General features: G+C 39.7%; 1 protein-coding gene across 3 annotated transcripts in view; it reads right to left on the bottom strand.

The window, feature by feature from the left end:
- Nucleotides 1–816: 816 nt before the first annotated feature.
- Nucleotides 817–18,599, bottom strand: part of ABCA1 (ATP binding cassette subfamily A member 1) — a 149,242-nt gene continuing 131,459 nt past the window's right edge. Inside the window, exons 37-50 of one of the 3 annotated variants that reach the window (XM_033237920.1) lie at nt 18,198–18,375; nt 16,128–16,243; nt 15,873–16,017; nt 14,211–14,334; nt 13,005–13,134; nt 12,623–12,743; nt 11,779–11,841; nt 10,759–10,865; nt 8,267–8,408; nt 7,782–7,916; nt 6,720–6,823; nt 6,052–6,144; nt 5,148–5,391; nt 817–4,249 (exon numbers count right to left, since the gene is read on the bottom strand). In XM_033237920.1, the coding sequence (XP_033093811.1) occupies nt 4,109–4,249; nt 5,148–5,391; nt 6,052–6,144; nt 6,720–6,823; nt 7,782–7,916; nt 8,267–8,408; nt 10,759–10,865; nt 11,779–11,841; nt 12,623–12,743; nt 13,005–13,134; nt 14,211–14,334; nt 15,873–16,017; nt 16,128–16,243; nt 18,198–18,375 (1,843 nt within the window). In that variant the 3' untranslated portion in view covers nt 817–4,108. Of the gene's footprint in view, nt 4,250–5,147; nt 5,392–6,051; nt 6,145–6,719; nt 6,824–7,781; nt 7,917–8,266; nt 8,409–10,758; nt 10,866–11,778; nt 11,842–12,622; nt 12,744–13,004; nt 13,135–14,210; nt 14,335–15,872; nt 16,018–16,127; nt 16,244–18,197; nt 18,376–18,599 lie in introns of those variants that run through there. The other 2 variants (XM_033237921.1, XR_004443634.1) reach the window with 2 other exon arrangements.

Genomic DNA, 18,599 nt, shown 5'->3' with positions numbered 1-18,599 from the left:
TATAACATAAACTTCAAGACAGGAGGATGAAGTTGTGATGCTGATGCTCACTTCAAGCTCACTTGAAGCCAAGATTTTTCTGCACACAAAGTTCAGATCTGTGCCACAGAAAAAGGACTGCTCACGACACTTTGTCACAGCCGTTCCCAAGAGGTCACAAATAGAGCCAACCTCTTGTACTGCCTCAAAAGGCCTGTTTGACAGGGATTCTTCAAGTAGCAAAATAAGCAGACATCTTTTTCTGAAACTGATTTCTAATGAGCTATGAAAAATACATTTACATTGTCTCAGCACTACTCCTATGTTGTCTGCATAGCACTTATTACAGGAGAAAAGAATCACTGATATTAGTATCATTTCTGTTTCCACATCTACTCCTTCCTGCTCACCCTTGCCACCACCCCCAGCACCTTGCCAGTATACCTGCTACATCGTGTCCTTCTATTTTTGGTTGAATTAAAAAAAGGGCACTGAAGGCTGCCTTTGTAGCTTCCCCTATACCAAGTGAACATTTATTAAATAAGCTCAGCTACAGAGCATTTTCAGACATCTCAGTGCAGCTTCATAATCATTAAGCAGAGGATTTATCTAAAAACCTCTAACACTTAATACCAGTTACTCAGTATCTTAACCAACATGAAAATACAAAACAACCTTTTATTTATGAGTAGTCCCCTCAGTTCTCTTTTATGATTAAGGGAACATCTGAATCTTTTCTCAAGTTTTTCCTTTTGATACAAATCACTTCCCCTCTACTTTTCTAATGGCTTTATAACCCTTCAACAGTAGGTGGTGCCACAAATGCACAAAAGTAAATTTCTGTAGACCAACAGAACTGTCACAGCTTTATTTTGTGACTCATTATATTACAACATAGAAATATGCACTTTTTAATACTTCTTATAAAGTTATTGACATACAAATTTTTTTTCTTTTTTCCTTTTAATGAAAATGATTTAACTTAGAAATCTGTTGTGAAACTTTTGTCTAGTTTTGCAATTCTCAGGTATTCCAGTGCAAAAATAGATCCCATTACAGACAGCGTAAAGTGCTTGGAATGAGGGCCAATGATGAACAAAGAGCACAAAAACAGCTTCATCTTGGGGTATAAGAAGGGATAATAGCATACCTAAATCCTTATCGACATAGAAACATTCTATAAAAGGGGATGCAACAATTTTGAAAAGAATTAGAGCAATATTTCTACAGTATTACATTATTACTAGTAGATAATAACAAGGGTACAAATTAATGTCTCAATATCAAAGTGGTTCAGTATTACATGACACATGGCTCTTTGGAAAACATTTTACCTGATATATACAACCACAAGAAGAAAACACAGACAAATCCCTTTAGTCAATGATTACTATACAGTGAATGAATGATGTGCAACATTTAATAGTCACAAAGCATTTGCTTTCAGTACAGATAATGAAATACAGTAGTGTGAGGTTTGGTTGTTTTTTAACAATGAATTGTGCTGGGCATTTAGGTATAGAGGGCTTATTATTTTCTTCTATATTTACCATATTCACAGTTGTTAATAAGTTTTCTGAGGTGTCCAAAAGATGCACAAGCAGAAATTTTTGAACACGTATTTTGAGAATTTCTGAAACTCACATAGTTATATCCCACAGGGAATACACAGAAATTTTGCTTGATTGAGTATGGAGTTAGTAGAAATTTCTACCACAAGTAGGTTTACACAGGAAAATGTAAAGATTACTATTTTAAAAGGTAACACAGTATTAATGAAGATGTATAACCGTAGATTGTTTCTAGCTTCAGAAGAGATCCTTTCAATCTCTATTAAAATGTTGTGTTTTCTTCAAAATAGTTCACAGTGCCTTTTGATTTTTTAAAATATGGCCTTGAAGTCAGAGAAACTGAAGTAAGGAGTTGCTCATGGATTTACTATAATGAAGAATTAGAATATGATTTTAGTAAAATGAGAAAACCAACAGAAGTTTGATTTTGAAAAATATTAAATGAGGAGAAATTATTCTATACATTCTGTATTTTTGAAGATAGTATAAAATGCAATGATGCCATATCACTAGTTATTGGAAATATGCCTTCATTACTTATATTTAAAATCAACATTGACTTTAACTTATAAAACAATCATTTTTTTCTTTTTCAGCAGTGGGTTATATAATACTCTGTAAATTTAAAAAATATATAGAGATTAATTTGAAATCTGAAGTCTTATGCCTTTAGAGTTAATATTCAAATTTTGGAAAAGGTAGAAGTTAGTAATGATATTGAAAGATCACTTGAACTTGGCCAAACAATAGTTCTCTCATATGTTTCTTTTCTCTCAAGACAGTTAACAGTAAGCATTAGTGAAACAGGATTTTAAAAAATGTTTACTGACTAGAAAAATAAGATCAGGTTAGAAAACTCTGAAAAATGCTCCATATGGAAGCATTTGTTGTTTTTATATTTTTCTTGATTAATGATTGAAGAGATGAAAAATTTGAGATTGTCAGATTTAATGGGATGTCCAATTATTTGAAGGTACTAAATGCCATAAGCACAAGTTGTGTTTTTCAGCAAGTTCTCAAGCTAGCTGTTTTCCCTGTTGAAGAATTCATTGGTTATACTTGTGACCCTTATACTTTCTTGGCTTTTGCATTGTTGCAATTAAAAAAAAAAAAAAAGGCTGTCCAATATTGTTACAGTGGGCTCCTACAACCACAAGACAACCTGTATTTGTAAACCAGTGAGCTGAATAACATGGCACAATCTACTGAGACTTAATTTCTCTCTATCCTTATACATACGTACATACTCTTTCAGCTACAGCATACACCCAAAAAATACTTGATTGATGAATTGAGATTAAGAGTATCCTAAATGATCTGAAAGAAACTCAAATATAATGTCATGAGATCTTGACCATCACATTGCTTTCTAGGCACTAGTCATGACTGATATGCAAACTTACATAAGAAAATAAAAATAGTGGGGCAGTGGCCATACTCCTCTATACCACAGGGTTCTACAGAGGGGGCATTTTAGGATTCAGAAGTCACTGATAGAACTTAAAATTCCAAATAACATTAAAAAGTACAAAGATTTTCATCAAAATACAACTCCATCTTTTCATTTTCTAGATTAATTCAAAAAGCCAGAAATAATAATATACTTGTGTCAGATAACAAACATCTTGAGATGCAGTGTACCATGTGAGTCGACAGTCAGGACAAATGGGCACGGGCTTCCTTAGGTTTGAACGCACAATCTCTTTAATCCCATGCCCTGGCTTCAGCAGCTTGCAGCCCCAACAGTTTGGCTGTTGATTCTTTGCCTCTTACCAGGATCTAAGTATATTTAAGAGTCTCATAAGGATGACCCTGTAGACCCATGGCTCGAAGCACAGGACAATATAACAATGGCACCAAGTTTCCTGTGCCTAGAGACATCCACATTTTTGTTGCATGTTACTGCCACCAGAACAGCTCATCAAAGAGGGAATCAAAGCAGGATGTTAGCCACACATGGCACCATTTTGTCAACTGATATTTAATGATGTTGATAGACTCTGAGCAGAGCAGCTTTCATAAAAGTGAGCATGACACACCATGGTGCTTCAAACTTTCTGAAAAACTTGGCACTAATAATTCTGGCACACTCATTGCCAGCAATGGATGTGTCACCGGGAAACTAGTCTCCTGGCATGGCATGGCTTAGTGAATGAGGATGTGCATGCCTTTTGATTTTGATCAATAATCACTGGCCATGATTACTGGATGAATTATTGTTGCAACCCCAGTGAGAATACACAGGAACAACAAAAAAAAGTATGAGTTCAAACCCATATGTCCACTGGGTTCCATAAAGGAGTTTCACATAGGTATAGGTAAAAAACTAAATTCAAGTCTTTCACTTGAGAGCTATGTAAGACATAGGCTACAAAGGCACTGCCCCTGTAATGGAATTTTGTTTTCATTGCATTGAATTGCATTGCATTGAATAGTATCAGTACAGTATCCAATTTATTACTTCCCACATCAACTTCTGGCTCTTTTCTCCGGAACACTTCACAGGGTGCAAAGGAAAGTCTAGTTCCTCTTTCAGCCACCCGTATGAACAGGATTCTTCATACATAGCTTTCTTTCACTTTCTCATCCTGTAGAAAAGATGTGAGAACTGCAACATCCACTACTGTCTGGTTTTTGTGTAATGAGAGGTCCTTTAAGTGGTCATCATCACTTTGGTCCTTGGCAAAGTTCACAAATACCTGTTAAAAGATCAAGATGGACCTTTGTAAATACCACTCAACTTGTTCTTTGTTTATTCTAGTTCTATTTTTCCAGGTGTTGAAATTAGGTCAAGTAGGAGCATACAGAATTGCATAAATAGATTAACTAGAAAACTGTGTGTGAAGGAGGCAAGAATACTTGAAAAAAGCAATAACAACTCAAAAATTGACCTTTTTTTTTTTTCTTTTTCTTTTCTTGAAATGGAGTCTCACTCTGTCCTCCGCCTTCTGGATTCAAGCGATTCTCCTGCCTCAGCCTCCCAAGTAGCTGAGATTACAGGTGAGCACCACTATGCCCAGATAATTTTTGTATTTTTAGGAGAGACGGGGTTTCACCATGTTGGCCAGGATGATCGCGATCTCCTGACCTTGTGATCTGCCCACCTCGGCCTCCCTGAGTGCTGGGATTACAGGCATGAGCCACCATGCCCGCCAAAAATTGACTTTACATATCGCCCCCTACATCACCAACTGCTCAGTCATCCATTTACTTTGGCACATACAGTCTTGATTAAAGGGAAGAGGGAAGAAAATACTTACTGACTATCTATTAAGTGTCAGGACCGATTTGGTACTTTTTTAATCTAATTTATATAAGATTAGGCACCAAGTAAAATGCCTGGCCCATGGTAGGTACTCACTAAATGGTAGCTATTATGGTTATTACAATAAATTCTCACAATAATCCCATATAGTACATAAGCATCATCTCCCTTTTCAGGTTCAGAGGTTTAGTAAAAAGCATAGCTAGTAATAGTAGATCAGGAATTCAAGCACTGATTCAAGCATACAAACTGCTCTTGGACCTATGGGCAGGAGTGTATAGGCAGGAATCCACACCCTGAGAAGTAAATCTGTTTTGACACTCAAAGCTTACTTGGTCAAGTGTTGTCTGAGAAACAGAGTAGTCTTCTATGTGGAGTCGCTTTTTGCTTTGGGAGAGGATGCTGAATATCCTGGCCAGAGAAGATAACGAAGATGGAAGCTGGTATTGTAGCATGTTCCGGTGTTTCTCTTTTAGAACACTTCCAGGAAAGGCAAGTCCAAAGAAATCCTGGACAGGCTTCAGGTCTGGGTTGGACCCTGCTATTCGTACTACTATTGTATAACCATCTCCAAACCTGAAAGCAGGAAAAAAAATATCCAAATGGAGGATCTCCAGGAAACTATTTAAAAGAATATTTAACCCTGGGAACCCAACTTGTGCCATGAAAAAGGGCGGCCCCTGGCAGGCCCAGAAATAAGTTTCTGAGAGAAGGAACCAGTTATCATTTACTAAATACTTATTTCATGTGAAGCGCCACGCCATGTGCTGTAAATGCATGATCTCCTTTAATCCTCACCTGGACCCATGAAGTCTGACAGATGTTACAAAGAAACTGAGGCCCAGGGAGTTAGTCACTTGCCCATGGCTCAGAGCTCATAATTGGTAGGGCCAGGATGCAAACCCATTTGTGTTTGACTCCAAAGTTTGCACTCTCACCAGCACTGGTACATGTAAATTTTTTTTCATTTCATCTATAGAACAAAGCCAGGAGGTAGATCTTCCAGGGAGATCGACTCTTGGAGAAGTTAAGTAACTTGCCCAGGAGTCACAGGCCAGTAAATGGTAAAGACAGAATTTGAATGCACTTCTGACTTCAAAGCCCTCATTTTTTCCGCTATACCATTTTGCTCAGTTTTATTTCCCTTTATTTTAGAGCCATCGTTTATATACTCACAAAAGAATAAATATCAAGCCTTCTCACTAGGCACTATCCCCAAGAAATTATCTTTGTTACCTATTTTTTAGATGCTGGACACTGCCAAGGCACCTGAACCTTCCATTGACCATAATTGCCATCCTAGTGCAAAGAGCTTCACATTCTTCCATACTGCGGTAAAAAAGAAAGAGGTTTTCATTTTAGAGAGATTCTCTATACCCATCAGAACATCACCATGACTTCCAGCATTCCAGCTTCCTAGGGAATCATATCCTGTTACAAGTACATGTGGATATGGGGATGATGCTGTTCACTGTGGTGCTGTTTACAATTGTGAACAAGTTGGAAATAATCCAAATGTCTACAAAAAGGGGAATAGTTAAATGAGAGTATAGCCTAATGGAATACTATCCAGCTATAAGAAATGACACCTAAATGCACTGACTTGGAATAATGTTTACAATATGTTAAGTGAAAAAGAGTGATATTTATACTGGGCTTGCATTTTTCTAAGAATACACACACACACACACACACACACACACACACACAGATTTGCACAGGAAAATTCTGCAAACATAAACAGTCCAGTGAAGATAGTAGTTGTCTCCAAGTCGTATAATTTCAGGTAATAATTGTTCTACTCTTTGCTTTTCTGTATTTTCTAATTTTTACAAAATGATCGCATATTCTACTTGGAAAGTTAAAACATCCCACAGTGTAGAAGCCAAGACTTTACTACGGACCTATGAGATGTAAGCACTACTGATCTCCCCTCCTTGACAACACTTAGGGCACAATTCCATAAGAACCGCCGGGCTTTGGGATCCATGCCTGTGGTGGGTTCATCCTGTAATTAGAATAAAATAAGTCTTATTTGCTGGGGGGAAAAAAAAATCAAAGATAAATTTGCTTTTAAATGAAGAAGCATCTTTGAAACAGCTTAAATTTTAACTTACCATTCTGGTTATTTCTTGATGGACCAAAGAATTAGAGTAAGTTCCAAATTCATTTGTAAACAAGGTCATTATTATAAATGTCTTATTGATGCAGGAAACTCAAATATTCTGAGTACTTTTTTATAGAATTAAACAAATTTCTCCAAATAAATAGGGAACGAAAAAGCCCATTTAACTGTAATTATCTTTTCATGACTGATAAGTATATACTAAAACAACTTTTTGTCTGAAATCTCTATTGAAGTCAGTATAAGATTGGGGTGAAATTCCTTTTTTTTTCTTTTTTATTCCAGCTCACTCAGATTACCCTAGTATATTGCAATTGTTAGCCTTACAGAAACAAATTTCAGACCCATGTGGTCTGGAATACATAAAAGCCTCAAAGGCTTCTTCTGGTGATAACATCAATGCTCTGGTCTACAAAAGAAAAAGGGTCAAGGGCCGCTGCCCAGTCTGATCTGTTTTTCATCGATCCATGTGTAAGGAACTATGACCTAGTTGCTACCCTGGGGATTTTAAAGCTGTGTCCACACTCTCCATTTTCAGGGAATGAACACAAAGATGATTAGAAAGAATGTTCCAGAGAAAGATCAAATCACATATCCAGCCTCAATCACACTCAGAAACAAAGTGCTTGGAGTGTCTCTATTTGGGAATATCTGCAGGCATGGTACAGTGCTCCCAGTGTGTGCCAAGGGAGAAGCTTCCCTCAGCTTCTCCAAGGTGGCTCTGCTGTCCCTGGTGGGAGACAAGCCAATCACACAACAGCCCTGGACATACAGGACTTTTGAAAAGTCATGTTTTCCACTCAGGCCGGAACAACAGTTTTCAGTCCACCGTGACACTCACCAGAAACACCACAGGAGGCCCGCCGATCAAAGCCATGGCTGTAGAGAGCTTGCGCTTGTTGCCTCCACTATAGTTACCAGCATATTTTTCTCCATATTTCACGAGGCCCAGTTTCCGAACCGCCCACTCACCAACCTACAGTGATGAAAAGCACCTTGTCTTTGGTCTGGCTTGGGAATTTTATCATGCTGTCCTACACATATATGTATGAAAGTTCTTTCACTGAGTAGGACTAGATTCTATCATCGTAACCCAACAACCGGTGAGGAGCCAAAACAGGGAGAAGCACTCCCTCTCTGCCCAGCCAGCCCTGCCCCACCACCATTACAGGTTTCTACCCTGAAAGCAGATACAAAGCACCAGCATTTTGTGCTGCTGCATTCATGAGGAAAAACAGCCTGAAGTCAGTGTGTGTGGAAAAGCCATAAGGTACATATTGTCAGGATGCCAAAGGAGACAGGCTGGCTTTCAGGTGCCCACAGTACCTTGCCAACTTCTTTCTCTGGGACTCCTCTCAAAAGGGCAAAGAACTCCACGTGTTCTCTCCCAGTCAGCAGCTCTGTGATGGCATCAAACTGAGGGCAGTAGCCCATGTTCTGATGTACTTCATGTATGTTTGATAAGATACTGCAAAGAACAAGAAACTACTTAGATTTTAAGCAGGTAGAGATACTCTGGTCAGACAATCTGGCCTGATGTTCCTGGAAAGTATGCTTCTCCATTACAAAGATACCAGTACATCTGCTGCTACTTGAAAGGACAGCCTTTCTGCCCCCAGGATGCTAGTTCTTCCTGGCAGGCAGGGTTCCTGCCTCTGCCCAGTCCTTGCACCTCCCTGGCTCTCTCAACACTTCAGTCTGCAGGTGCAGTCCCATTTCAGAATTTCTGAGGTTATGCCAACCACTGCACACTCTTTACCAACAATCTCAGTCACACTACCCTGGGGCTTTAACAGTAAGGCCCCATCCTAGACTTCACTCATACGCACCATTCATACGCACCAAGTGAGAAGGCCCAGAAATTTTGGGTGTGAGCAACACAGAACCTAGAGACACAATTTATGTTGGTGGGGTGGCTTTTGGGTTCTGTGAATCCAGTCAAGTGAAGAATCAGATGTGAGAGAAGTTCCGTGTCCACATTCCAGACTGATGACTGCACCTCAGCCACAGCAGCATCACCATGAACTTGGCCTTTCGGCAGCATGCATTCCTCTCTGTGTATCTAATTAGCACTCCCAGGGTCAGCCTTTTTCAGAATTAGGATTGAGGCACACATGGACACCGTGCCAGGCCCTCACAGCTATACCAACCAAATCAGTTCTTACAACCAGTCCCTGTGACAAACCTTACTATGAGCTGGTTATGACTGCCACTGCTATATGCGTCAGGAGCTTGGTACTAGGGGCAAGCCTAGGAAAGCAGTTGTGCGGCGGTAGGCCTGCTATTCCCAGAATGTCTGTTCTCTTAGGACTCCTTTACATTGCTACTGCAAAAATGTAAGAGACAGGAGAGATCATGAATACACTAATTTCCTTGCTCTTTTCAATTTTATTGGCTATCCCCCTGTCCAGTGTGTTCAAATTGTGAGTCACTGCTCATTAGTGGGTTGGGAAATAAATTTAGTGGGTCGTGACCAGCACTTTTTAATGACGCAGTATAAAGTAGAATAAGAAATAGCAGAGTGCACTACAATTAGTAACAGTAGGTACTGCTTTATGAAATTTTAGGTTATACATTTGAGTGTCTACATGTCTGTGTGTACATACGAGGTTGAGATACAAAATGTATTTCCCACAAGGGTCATGGCCAGAAAACTTTGAAAGCCACTGCCTTATACTATCTCACCACATAGTAAGTCCAGAGAAGCCGGGCACAGTGGCTCACACCTGTAACCCCAGAACTTTGGGAGGCTGAGGCAGGTGGATCACCTGAGGTCAGGAGCTCGAGACCAGTCTGGCCAACATGGTGAAACCCCGTCTCTACTGAAAATACAAAAAAATTAGCCGGGCATTGTGGCGGGCACCTGTAATCTCAGCTACTCGGGAGGCTGAGGCAGGAGAATCGCTTGAACTTGGGAGGTGGAGGTTGCAGTGAGCCGAGGTCGCCCCACTGCACTCCAGCCTGGGCAGTAAGAGCGAAACTCCATCTCAAAAAAAAAAAAAAAGCCCAGAGAAGCCCCACGTAAAGCACTTAGAGTGACATTATCTAAGAGGCCTATAAAATGTAGCTGTATTCCCAAAGATCAGATTGCTTTGTGACCTGTGCAGTCTCAGAAAATGGCCTAATGGTGTCTCCGTCAATTTGTGTGCTCTTTAGAGAGGGCGATTTACTTTGTAGGAATTGTTCCTGAGGAACATAATAAAAGATGTACACAGGGACATATTTACATAGTGAAAAATGGAAACTAATATGTGTCCAACATTTATAAGGAATTTATTAAATAAATTATAAGTACATGTACATAGGGAAATTTTATGTAGCAATGTAAAATTCTGTATCTTAGGAAATGTAACCCATTGGGAAATATTCATAATACACTCATTAACAATAAAAGCTAATTTTAAACTCTATATACAGTATGATCTCAATTTTATGGCACATTTATATGTGTATATAAGATAGATTTGGGGTGATGGAAAAGTTCTAAAACTGGATTGTGATGATGGTTGCGAAACTCTCAATTTACCAAAAATCACTGAATTGTACTCTTAAAAAAACAAGTAAATTATATGGTATGTAAATTATACCTGAATAAAACTGTTAAAAGAAGAGAATGAGACTGAAAGGAAAATGTAAATTGTGATTATCTCTAGATACTGAAATTATGGATGATTTTATGTGCTTCTTTACCCTTTACTACATTTCAACATTTTTATGAACTCTAAAAGTACCACTGTAATCAAAAATAACAATCCATTTCTTTAAATAAACTAAAAACAAAGTCTTTGCAGCAAAATACAGGCCACTTCTTTTCTTACCTATTTTTGTTAAGGAAAGCATCTCCTCTGGTAACAGTGGTATCTCCTGTTAACATCTTGAAAGTTGATGATTTTCCAGCCCCATTAACTCCCAGGAGCCCAAAGCACTGAAAAAGAAAGATTAAGTTGTATAAGCAAACTCTAAAAACATGAATATAAATGCCCCTAACAGGTAACCACCTCAAACCTTCATTCTTAAATATCAGCAAATAATCAAATATTTTCTTGGTTTTAAGACAGCGTATAGATATTTAAATATGTATCTCATAATGGGACCATTTTAAGTATGGCTGTATTTATAAATATTATTTGAGTTGTCAGGTTGAGGCCAAAGTTAATGTGTGAAAACAGTAATGAAAGCCAGCTATCCAAATTGCACCACCTACTCTGGCAAAAGGGCGTAAAAGAACACAAACAGAAACCAGAAAGGAGAAAATCTATTTTTAAAAATCGATTTGAATGTCATCACCATCTGAAAAGGATCACAAAAGCATGTTTTAGATGTGCATGCTTTTTCTGTTTTTGTTGTTGTTGAGACGGAGTCTCACTCTGTCACCAGGCTGGAGTGCAGCGGCACAATCTCGGCTCACTGCAACCTCCCCCTCCCAGGTTCAAGCTATTCTCCTGCCTCAGCCTCCTGAGTAGCTGGCACTACAGGCACACACAACTATGCCCGGCTAATTTTTGTATTTTTAGTGGAGACGGGGTTTCACCATGTTGGCCAGGATGGTCTCAATCTCCTGACCTCGTGAACCGCCCGCCTCGGCCTCCCAAAGTGCTGGGATTACAGGCAGGAATCACGCGCCCAGCCCCATGCTTTTTCTTAAATTGCATTGATTCTCTAAAATCATTCTCTTGACATACAGGGTCCCTTTCTTCTCGATGACTAATTGCTCTATCCTGGCATAACAGAGAAGCCTTTAAAATCTGCTTTTACTCCGTCTCAAGCATTGTCGCTTGACTGGGTAGAGACAGTCTGAATTAATAGGGACAAACACAATATAGACAAAGTGTCTTTACCTCACCAGGAGGAATGCCCACGCAAATCCTGTCAACAGCAGGCTTCCGCTTCCTTCTATATATCTGCAACAAACAAAATGTAAACATTTGTGAGCCTCAGTGACTCACAGCTCTCCCAAGCAACTGTGGAAGGCAGGACTGTAAACCACATACACCACAACATAAGACTTGTCAATAAGCCTAAGCCATAGGCATATGTGATGTGCTAAGAGCCTTAGTCTGTGTTTGTCGCAACTGGCTTCTGAATGATTCTGAAGCTCAAAATAAAAGTGAACTTACTTTTTAACCTGTCTGTTTAGAACCATATTGTTCATTAATATCTACATAATTTTTCATTTATTCAACATATATATGTGTTGCAGGTATTTTAAAAATTAAATTCGACAGAGTAGAAATTTGTAATAAAAATATTGTAAATACTATACAGATTACAAAAAAGTAAAATTTGGAGATGCTGGCCTCTGGAGAGCTGATATAGACCCTCTTGGGCACTGGCAATATATCAGCTTTTTGGACTATGAAACTCAAAATCAACCATTTATTCTCCCTACCTCGGTTTTGACTAGATATACAATACTAGTATGTTTTAATAACTAACACATAAATGTAAGCATATAAAACCAATATATTCAAGAACAGGAATTCATATTACAAAAGTATTCTCAGTAAGAATTCTTTAAGAAGTCTCCATGGTGTTTTTAAAATAAAACTGACAGAACCTTGGTACAGATGTACATTTTGGGAACATATGCCCTTTTATTAAGCAAGTCAGCAAACTGCAGGGTTACGGCACATAAAGCTGAAAAAAACTGAAGATGAGCTATTGTAACCTTTACACTCTCACCTTCGTCAACTCCTTGATTTCTAAGATGTCATTCTGGCCTCCCCCATCAAGAATTCTCTGCCTTTCCCGCCTCACATCTTCATCTTCATCATTCAGAGGAGGGAGCTTTGCATTTACAGGTCTTAGGGGGGAAAAAATAAGACAAATGAACCTTTCAAACTATTTTTCAGGACAAAGATTCAGTCTCTAACGGGGTTAAGCCCACTCGCCACAGTTTCCAGGATGGGCAGGGAGGGGGCTGCGGGATGCCCGCACCAGGAAAATCAGTTTTATCACATATTTTGAGTTCGGTTCAATCCAACCCCCATTGGTGAGTGTTTCCCTGTGCGCTTCCCCTGTGACCCTCCACCACGTGCTCCATGGGTTCTAAGACAAAGCTCACCTGGGCCTGATGAAGAATCTGTACTGGATCAGAACAGTAATGAGGAAGAACACCACCCCTTCCACGGCCATGGCGAAGAGGTTTCGTCCCACCAAGTCCCAAGATAATGGTGACACAAAGCGGTTCTCCCCTAGTAGACACAATGCAGAGATCCAGTCAGAATGGAGGGATCAAAAACCATGGCCTTCCTCAAATTTGGATCTATGTTCCTAAAAATTCACCGATCTTCCAATAAACACCAATAGCTATCACCCATGACAAGGAGGGAAAAAAAAAGTAACAAGCGAGTGATCACTTTCCAAGTCTGATATGGGAAAACTTTATGGCCCAGTAGCAATCAGAATTTCAGAGCTAATGTGTATTAGATTTGTGACTTCACTGAAGATAATCTAGTATTTTTTTAATGAAACATGCCAAAAATCCTTTTAAAAAGGGAAACAACCCAAGGAATTTTTACATTATTTTTAAGAAATTCTAAGTTTTAGTAATAAGAAATATTAGCACTTTAAGCAGATGCTCCTTTCAGGAGCATACATCCTAATGAATCAATTTAATCACTAGATTCCATTAAATCTAGTTCCATGTAAATATTCCTTACATTTCTTATATATCTCCTTTGTACCCCAAGTTGGAAAAAGCCCCTCTTCTATGACCACTAAATAATATGGCCCATTTGACTGTATTAGCCAGTGGATGAATAATAATCATATGGCTACAGGAGAAATATTTTTAACCATTCTAAAGGTAGAAAAAGACGTAATACATTATCATTTTATAGACTGTGTAAAAGATAATATATGACCTCATCTGCAGGAACATGATTCGCCTAATAGAGCCAAAGTCAGCATCTTTCCTTCTGATTCCCTGACCTTCTAATTCTCAAAGCTGTGGTATGACTTTTCCAGGGCCTCTGACCAACCAGTCAGTGGCATTAGCCAATGGATCCAAGCAAATGCCACTATTATCCTTACCTTCAAAACTGCCCTTTCACTTTTCTCAATGCTATCGGAGACACAGACAAATGACTGTGTCACAAAACCCATGCCACCACCAGCTGTGTTGGCATGAGCCCTATCACTGGGCATGGGGGTGGGGGAACATCCTGTGTTTAGTCACCTGCTTCTTTCCAGAACAAAGTCCAGGGTACCAACACCTATGTAGAGTGCCATCTCCATTAAAGCATCCTACAACCACTGCTTCACTCACCAAACCTTTCCAGGGCATCAGCCATTGCCTGGTTTTTCACCATGTCAATGAGCCCGCGTCCCAGGCAAAAATGTGGGAAGATCAAGAACACGGACTTCAGGATATCATTGATATTATTCAGCTTCTAAAAAAAAAAAAAAAAAAATGGGAGGGAAGGAAGGGCAAGGGAGAAGAAAATGGATGTCATTCATAGTTTATCCTAAAAATGTATCAAATTCTGAAATATGGGAGTAAAGAAAAATTTGATTCTCTAGGGACAAACTGGACCTTTTAATTCAGATACCAATTAAATAGCAGCAGGCATAGTTGATGGTATGTAGCAATAAAATTCTCTTCTTTAGAAAATCTGGAGAAATGGTCTGAGTATGGAGAAATAATGAATAAAGCTTAGAAACAGGCTATATTTAATCAGAAGCAAATCCATTAAAAATCCCTTAGCATTTTAAAAGCAAATTGCTCATGTCTGGGTCAATATTTGAGTTTCAGGATTTTGTCAGAATTTTAGAAATTCTTCTCAAATACAGCAGAACTTATGACCCCACAAGACAACAGTGGCCAAATATCTAGCAACTGAGTAAGGGGCTATATGCTGGATGCACTGTGCTAGGACATGGGAGAGGCAAAAGTTAGTAAGAAACAGACTCCACTCCGAGTAGGAAAAGTATGGAAACAGGAAATTACCATGTAAGTGGATGTGCACTGTACTGGAGGCATGGACTGAGGACTCTGAGAGCACAGAGAAAAGAGAGAACACCTCCCAGCAGGTAGGGAAAGCGTCACATTTAAGCTAAATCTTGAAGGGTAAGAGATGTACTACCGGACCCTGTGACAGAAGAAGGGCATTTCAAACCAGGCTTACAGGAGGCATGGTGGTTGGGGACAACTCATCTGAAGCTTACAGCTGGGAAAGGGTGTGGTGAGTATGGACAGGAAGAGTTGTGCAACTATAAAAGGCCTTGTGTGCTGTGTTTGGACAAAGGCAATGCCAACCGGAATGGAGAGGAAGCCTTATTTTAGAGGTCCATACCTGGAAGAACTGACAACACAACCAGTCGAATGTGGGAAACCTGCAACAGCAAAGCAAGCATCTAGGATAACTCTAAGAGTCAGCTTGGGCAACCGAGTGGACGGTAGTGCCACTAAGTGTGACAGGGATGGTAAGAAAAGCATTATGTTCCAGGGGTGAAGAAAACTAGGACATGTCCAGTTTGGAGTATCTATATACTATCTAAATGGAGCAATCCACTAGGCAAGTGAGAATGTGAGATTAGAGTTCAAGGTTATGAACAAGGCTAAAGGCATAGATCTTAGAGATGACAATAAAAACACCAAGAAGGGTGATGGTAAAAGTCTTGGGATTGAATGGCGTCGCCCAGATCTCGTGTGCAAAGTGGAAAGCAGAGGAGCTATTCTTGGTAAAAGCAACACTGAAAAAAGAAAGAAAAAAAAAACTGTCAAAAGAAATTGAAAGGCTTGCCCAGCAAAATGTACGGCACAGCAAGAAAGAAAGGTGCTTTGCCTTCTCAGGGAAGAGAGACTCTGCAGAAAGGACAAGGCAGTCAGCAGCGTCAATGCCACTGACAAGTAGAGTAAAATTAAACACTGTCCTCTGGCTCCCAGAGATGCTCCTCCCAGCAGGAGTGTTCTCTCTGCATGACTCACATTGTCGGTGAAGAGCTCCAACACAAAGGTGGCCACGCTGCCATTGATGCCGATGAAGAGATTCACGCTGGTGAGCACCACATAGGCTGTGCTGGGGATCTTGAACACGAAGGAGGCTGGATACATGAGAGGTGTGATTGACCACCTGGTGAGACACAAAAAGGTAAGTGTCTACTGAGTCCCCTGTCCTCCTTCTGACCCTGGGCACCAAATGCCTTATCCACTGTGCAGTTCCCTCACTCAGAGGTGACTTACCCATACAGCAAAAGTAGAAGGGCTAGCACAGGCAGGTTGGTGGAGGACACATAGGACTTCTGCTGGAAGCAGATGAAGATGATAATGACCAGTGTGGCAGGGACAACGTAATTGCACTAAAAGTGAAAACAAAGACATACAGTTTACCCCTATATCAAATATATGGTGCATCACACAAGTCTTCACCATCATTAGACAAGAAAGGGCAAATAAACATATTGGAAAGTAACTCTGAATTAATGAAGCCACATAACTATTAATCAAAATACCGGACAATACACTTTGACAAGCATTTTCCCCTTGGCTGATTTTATAAACTACATGCCCTTTCTGTCTTTCCAACAGCCAAGCCAAGGTGTCACGCTCAGTAAACTGAACGATGGATTCCCAGTCAGAGTAATTTCAATTTCACAGGCAGCAAATAAGCTGCCATTCTTCTGCCCGAAGATGATTGTGTCTGTTTCATCATTAATGCTATATTACAGTCTGCCCAAGTTCAATCTCACATGTAATCTATTTATGAGGTAACTGTTCATAACATGAATGTCAGAATTGTTTCATCGCACTGAGAATAATTTTAAAGTCTGTCCTGACAGTGTATCAAGCAGTAAAATGCAGAAATAAAGACTTGACGATAGGACAATTATGAGAATTCATAGCCGGCAGAGCAAAGCACAGGCAGGGAAGTGATAGTGAGCTTATTAGCTGCTAGAAGAACTGCAGCTTCTGACTACAGGGCTCTGCCTCAGTCCTGTGCTACTTGATGTGTTTATCAACAACTTAGATGAAGACATGCTTCTAGCAAATTTCAGGAGCTACAGATAATACCCAGGAAGATAAGAGATGGGTTCAGGGACTTGACCTTTCATCTCTGAATCACCTATGCCTGGCATAAGGCAGACACATAGCATTGAGTCTGTGTTTACTGACTGGAGTAATTACTGAATCAAGCTAAAACAAAAATAAAACACATGTAATTTAATATGGATAAATATAAAGTTTAGGTTCAAAAAAATGAATTTGTATAGAATGAAGGAGACCTGAATTTCACAATCATTTGTGTGAAATGGAGGTTTTTGGTTTACCACTAAGTTGCCAGTAAGACAGTGCTCCTTCCAAAATGCAAAGTCTTTGTGCTGTAGTAATAGAAGTGTGGGCTGAAGATTAACTCCCTCTAGACTCATAACCATTCAGACCACAGCCTGAACACGAGGTTAATTCTTGGCTTTGCTTTTGAAACGGGACATTAACAATATAGAGCATGGCCATACAAGGACAATTGAATCAGAAGAGTGACAAAGTCTAAGAGCCTTGGTATGAACAGCAAAGACCTCATCATCATCTCCGCCATCACTGCTCACATTTGTACAGTGCTTTGGAGGTTACAAGATATATTCTCATATATCATCTTATCTGGGGAATACTCAGGTTAAATGAGAGTATGCGAGTTGTTTTTAAATATTCAGGGACTTGTTCAGTGGGAGAAGAATTAGATTTGCTCTGTGTAGCTTATAGTTAATGGAAGTTACAGGGAGATATATTTCAACTGTACTTTACAATAATTAGAACTTTAGAATTCCTTCAAGTCCCCCATATTGGTCCACATAGAAGCAATATATTGTAACTGGCACAAAAACATATTTGCAATGGATGGATAAGCTGCTGATAAAATGTATAGAGTTTTCAAATGACAGATGGCTTTCCTAGTAAGGCAAAGAACATTCTGACTCTGGAGGTTAAAACCCATCAGAAAAATTAGAGGCATTGACTTGGAGTTTTGACTTGCACCTCTCTGATTCTTGGGAAAGTTCTCACATAGGAACTTAAGTGGCAGTGGTATTAATTTTCATCATTGTGTACAGATTTTTCCCTCTGGTGTGACATGAACTCTGACCCAATGCTGTGTTTGGTGTCATGAAAGTGATCACCTGCCTCTGGCTTTTCCTTTTTCATACATCTTTAGAGTAGCAGGAACATTTCCTGATGATAACCAGGGCTCTTTCTTTCTTATCCCTATCAATCCATGGCCCTGACAGACATTACAAAGATACAGCAGACCTGTGTCCTTACCATATCCCAGACAAAATTAGAGAGCCAGTAGATGACAGGCTTCACTCCACTGATGAACTGCAGGTGTTTTGCTTTGCTGACCCGCTCCTGGATCAGGAATACGACAAAGCTGGCTGGGACGAAGGACATCGCAAAGATGACGCAGATGGACACAAGGACATCCACTGATGTGGTCATCCTGGAAAGAAAAAGGGTATGAAAATCTGAGGGGTCTTTGATGCAATTGGGGCTCAATCAGTGAGGACACGGACACACACAGATATCCGAGGCACAGCCCAAGGAAAAACATCTGTTCACCAGACACATTTTATTCTGGGTTAAGATGATTATTTTTAAGTCAAGAAATATGACAATATAAATGCCAAACTGACACTACTGAGGTCAAATTGTGATACCACTGCC

The sequence above is a fragment of the Trachypithecus francoisi genome, unplaced genomic scaffold (assembly GCF_009764315.1).
Source record: "Trachypithecus francoisi isolate TF-2019V2 unplaced genomic scaffold, Tfra_2.0 Lachesis_group16, whole genome shotgun sequence".
Classification (NCBI taxonomy): domain Eukaryota; kingdom Metazoa; phylum Chordata; class Mammalia; order Primates; family Cercopithecidae; genus Trachypithecus; species Trachypithecus francoisi.
The sequence above is the reverse complement of the archived record's forward strand: the minus strand, read 5'-3'. Positions and strand labels throughout refer to the sequence as shown.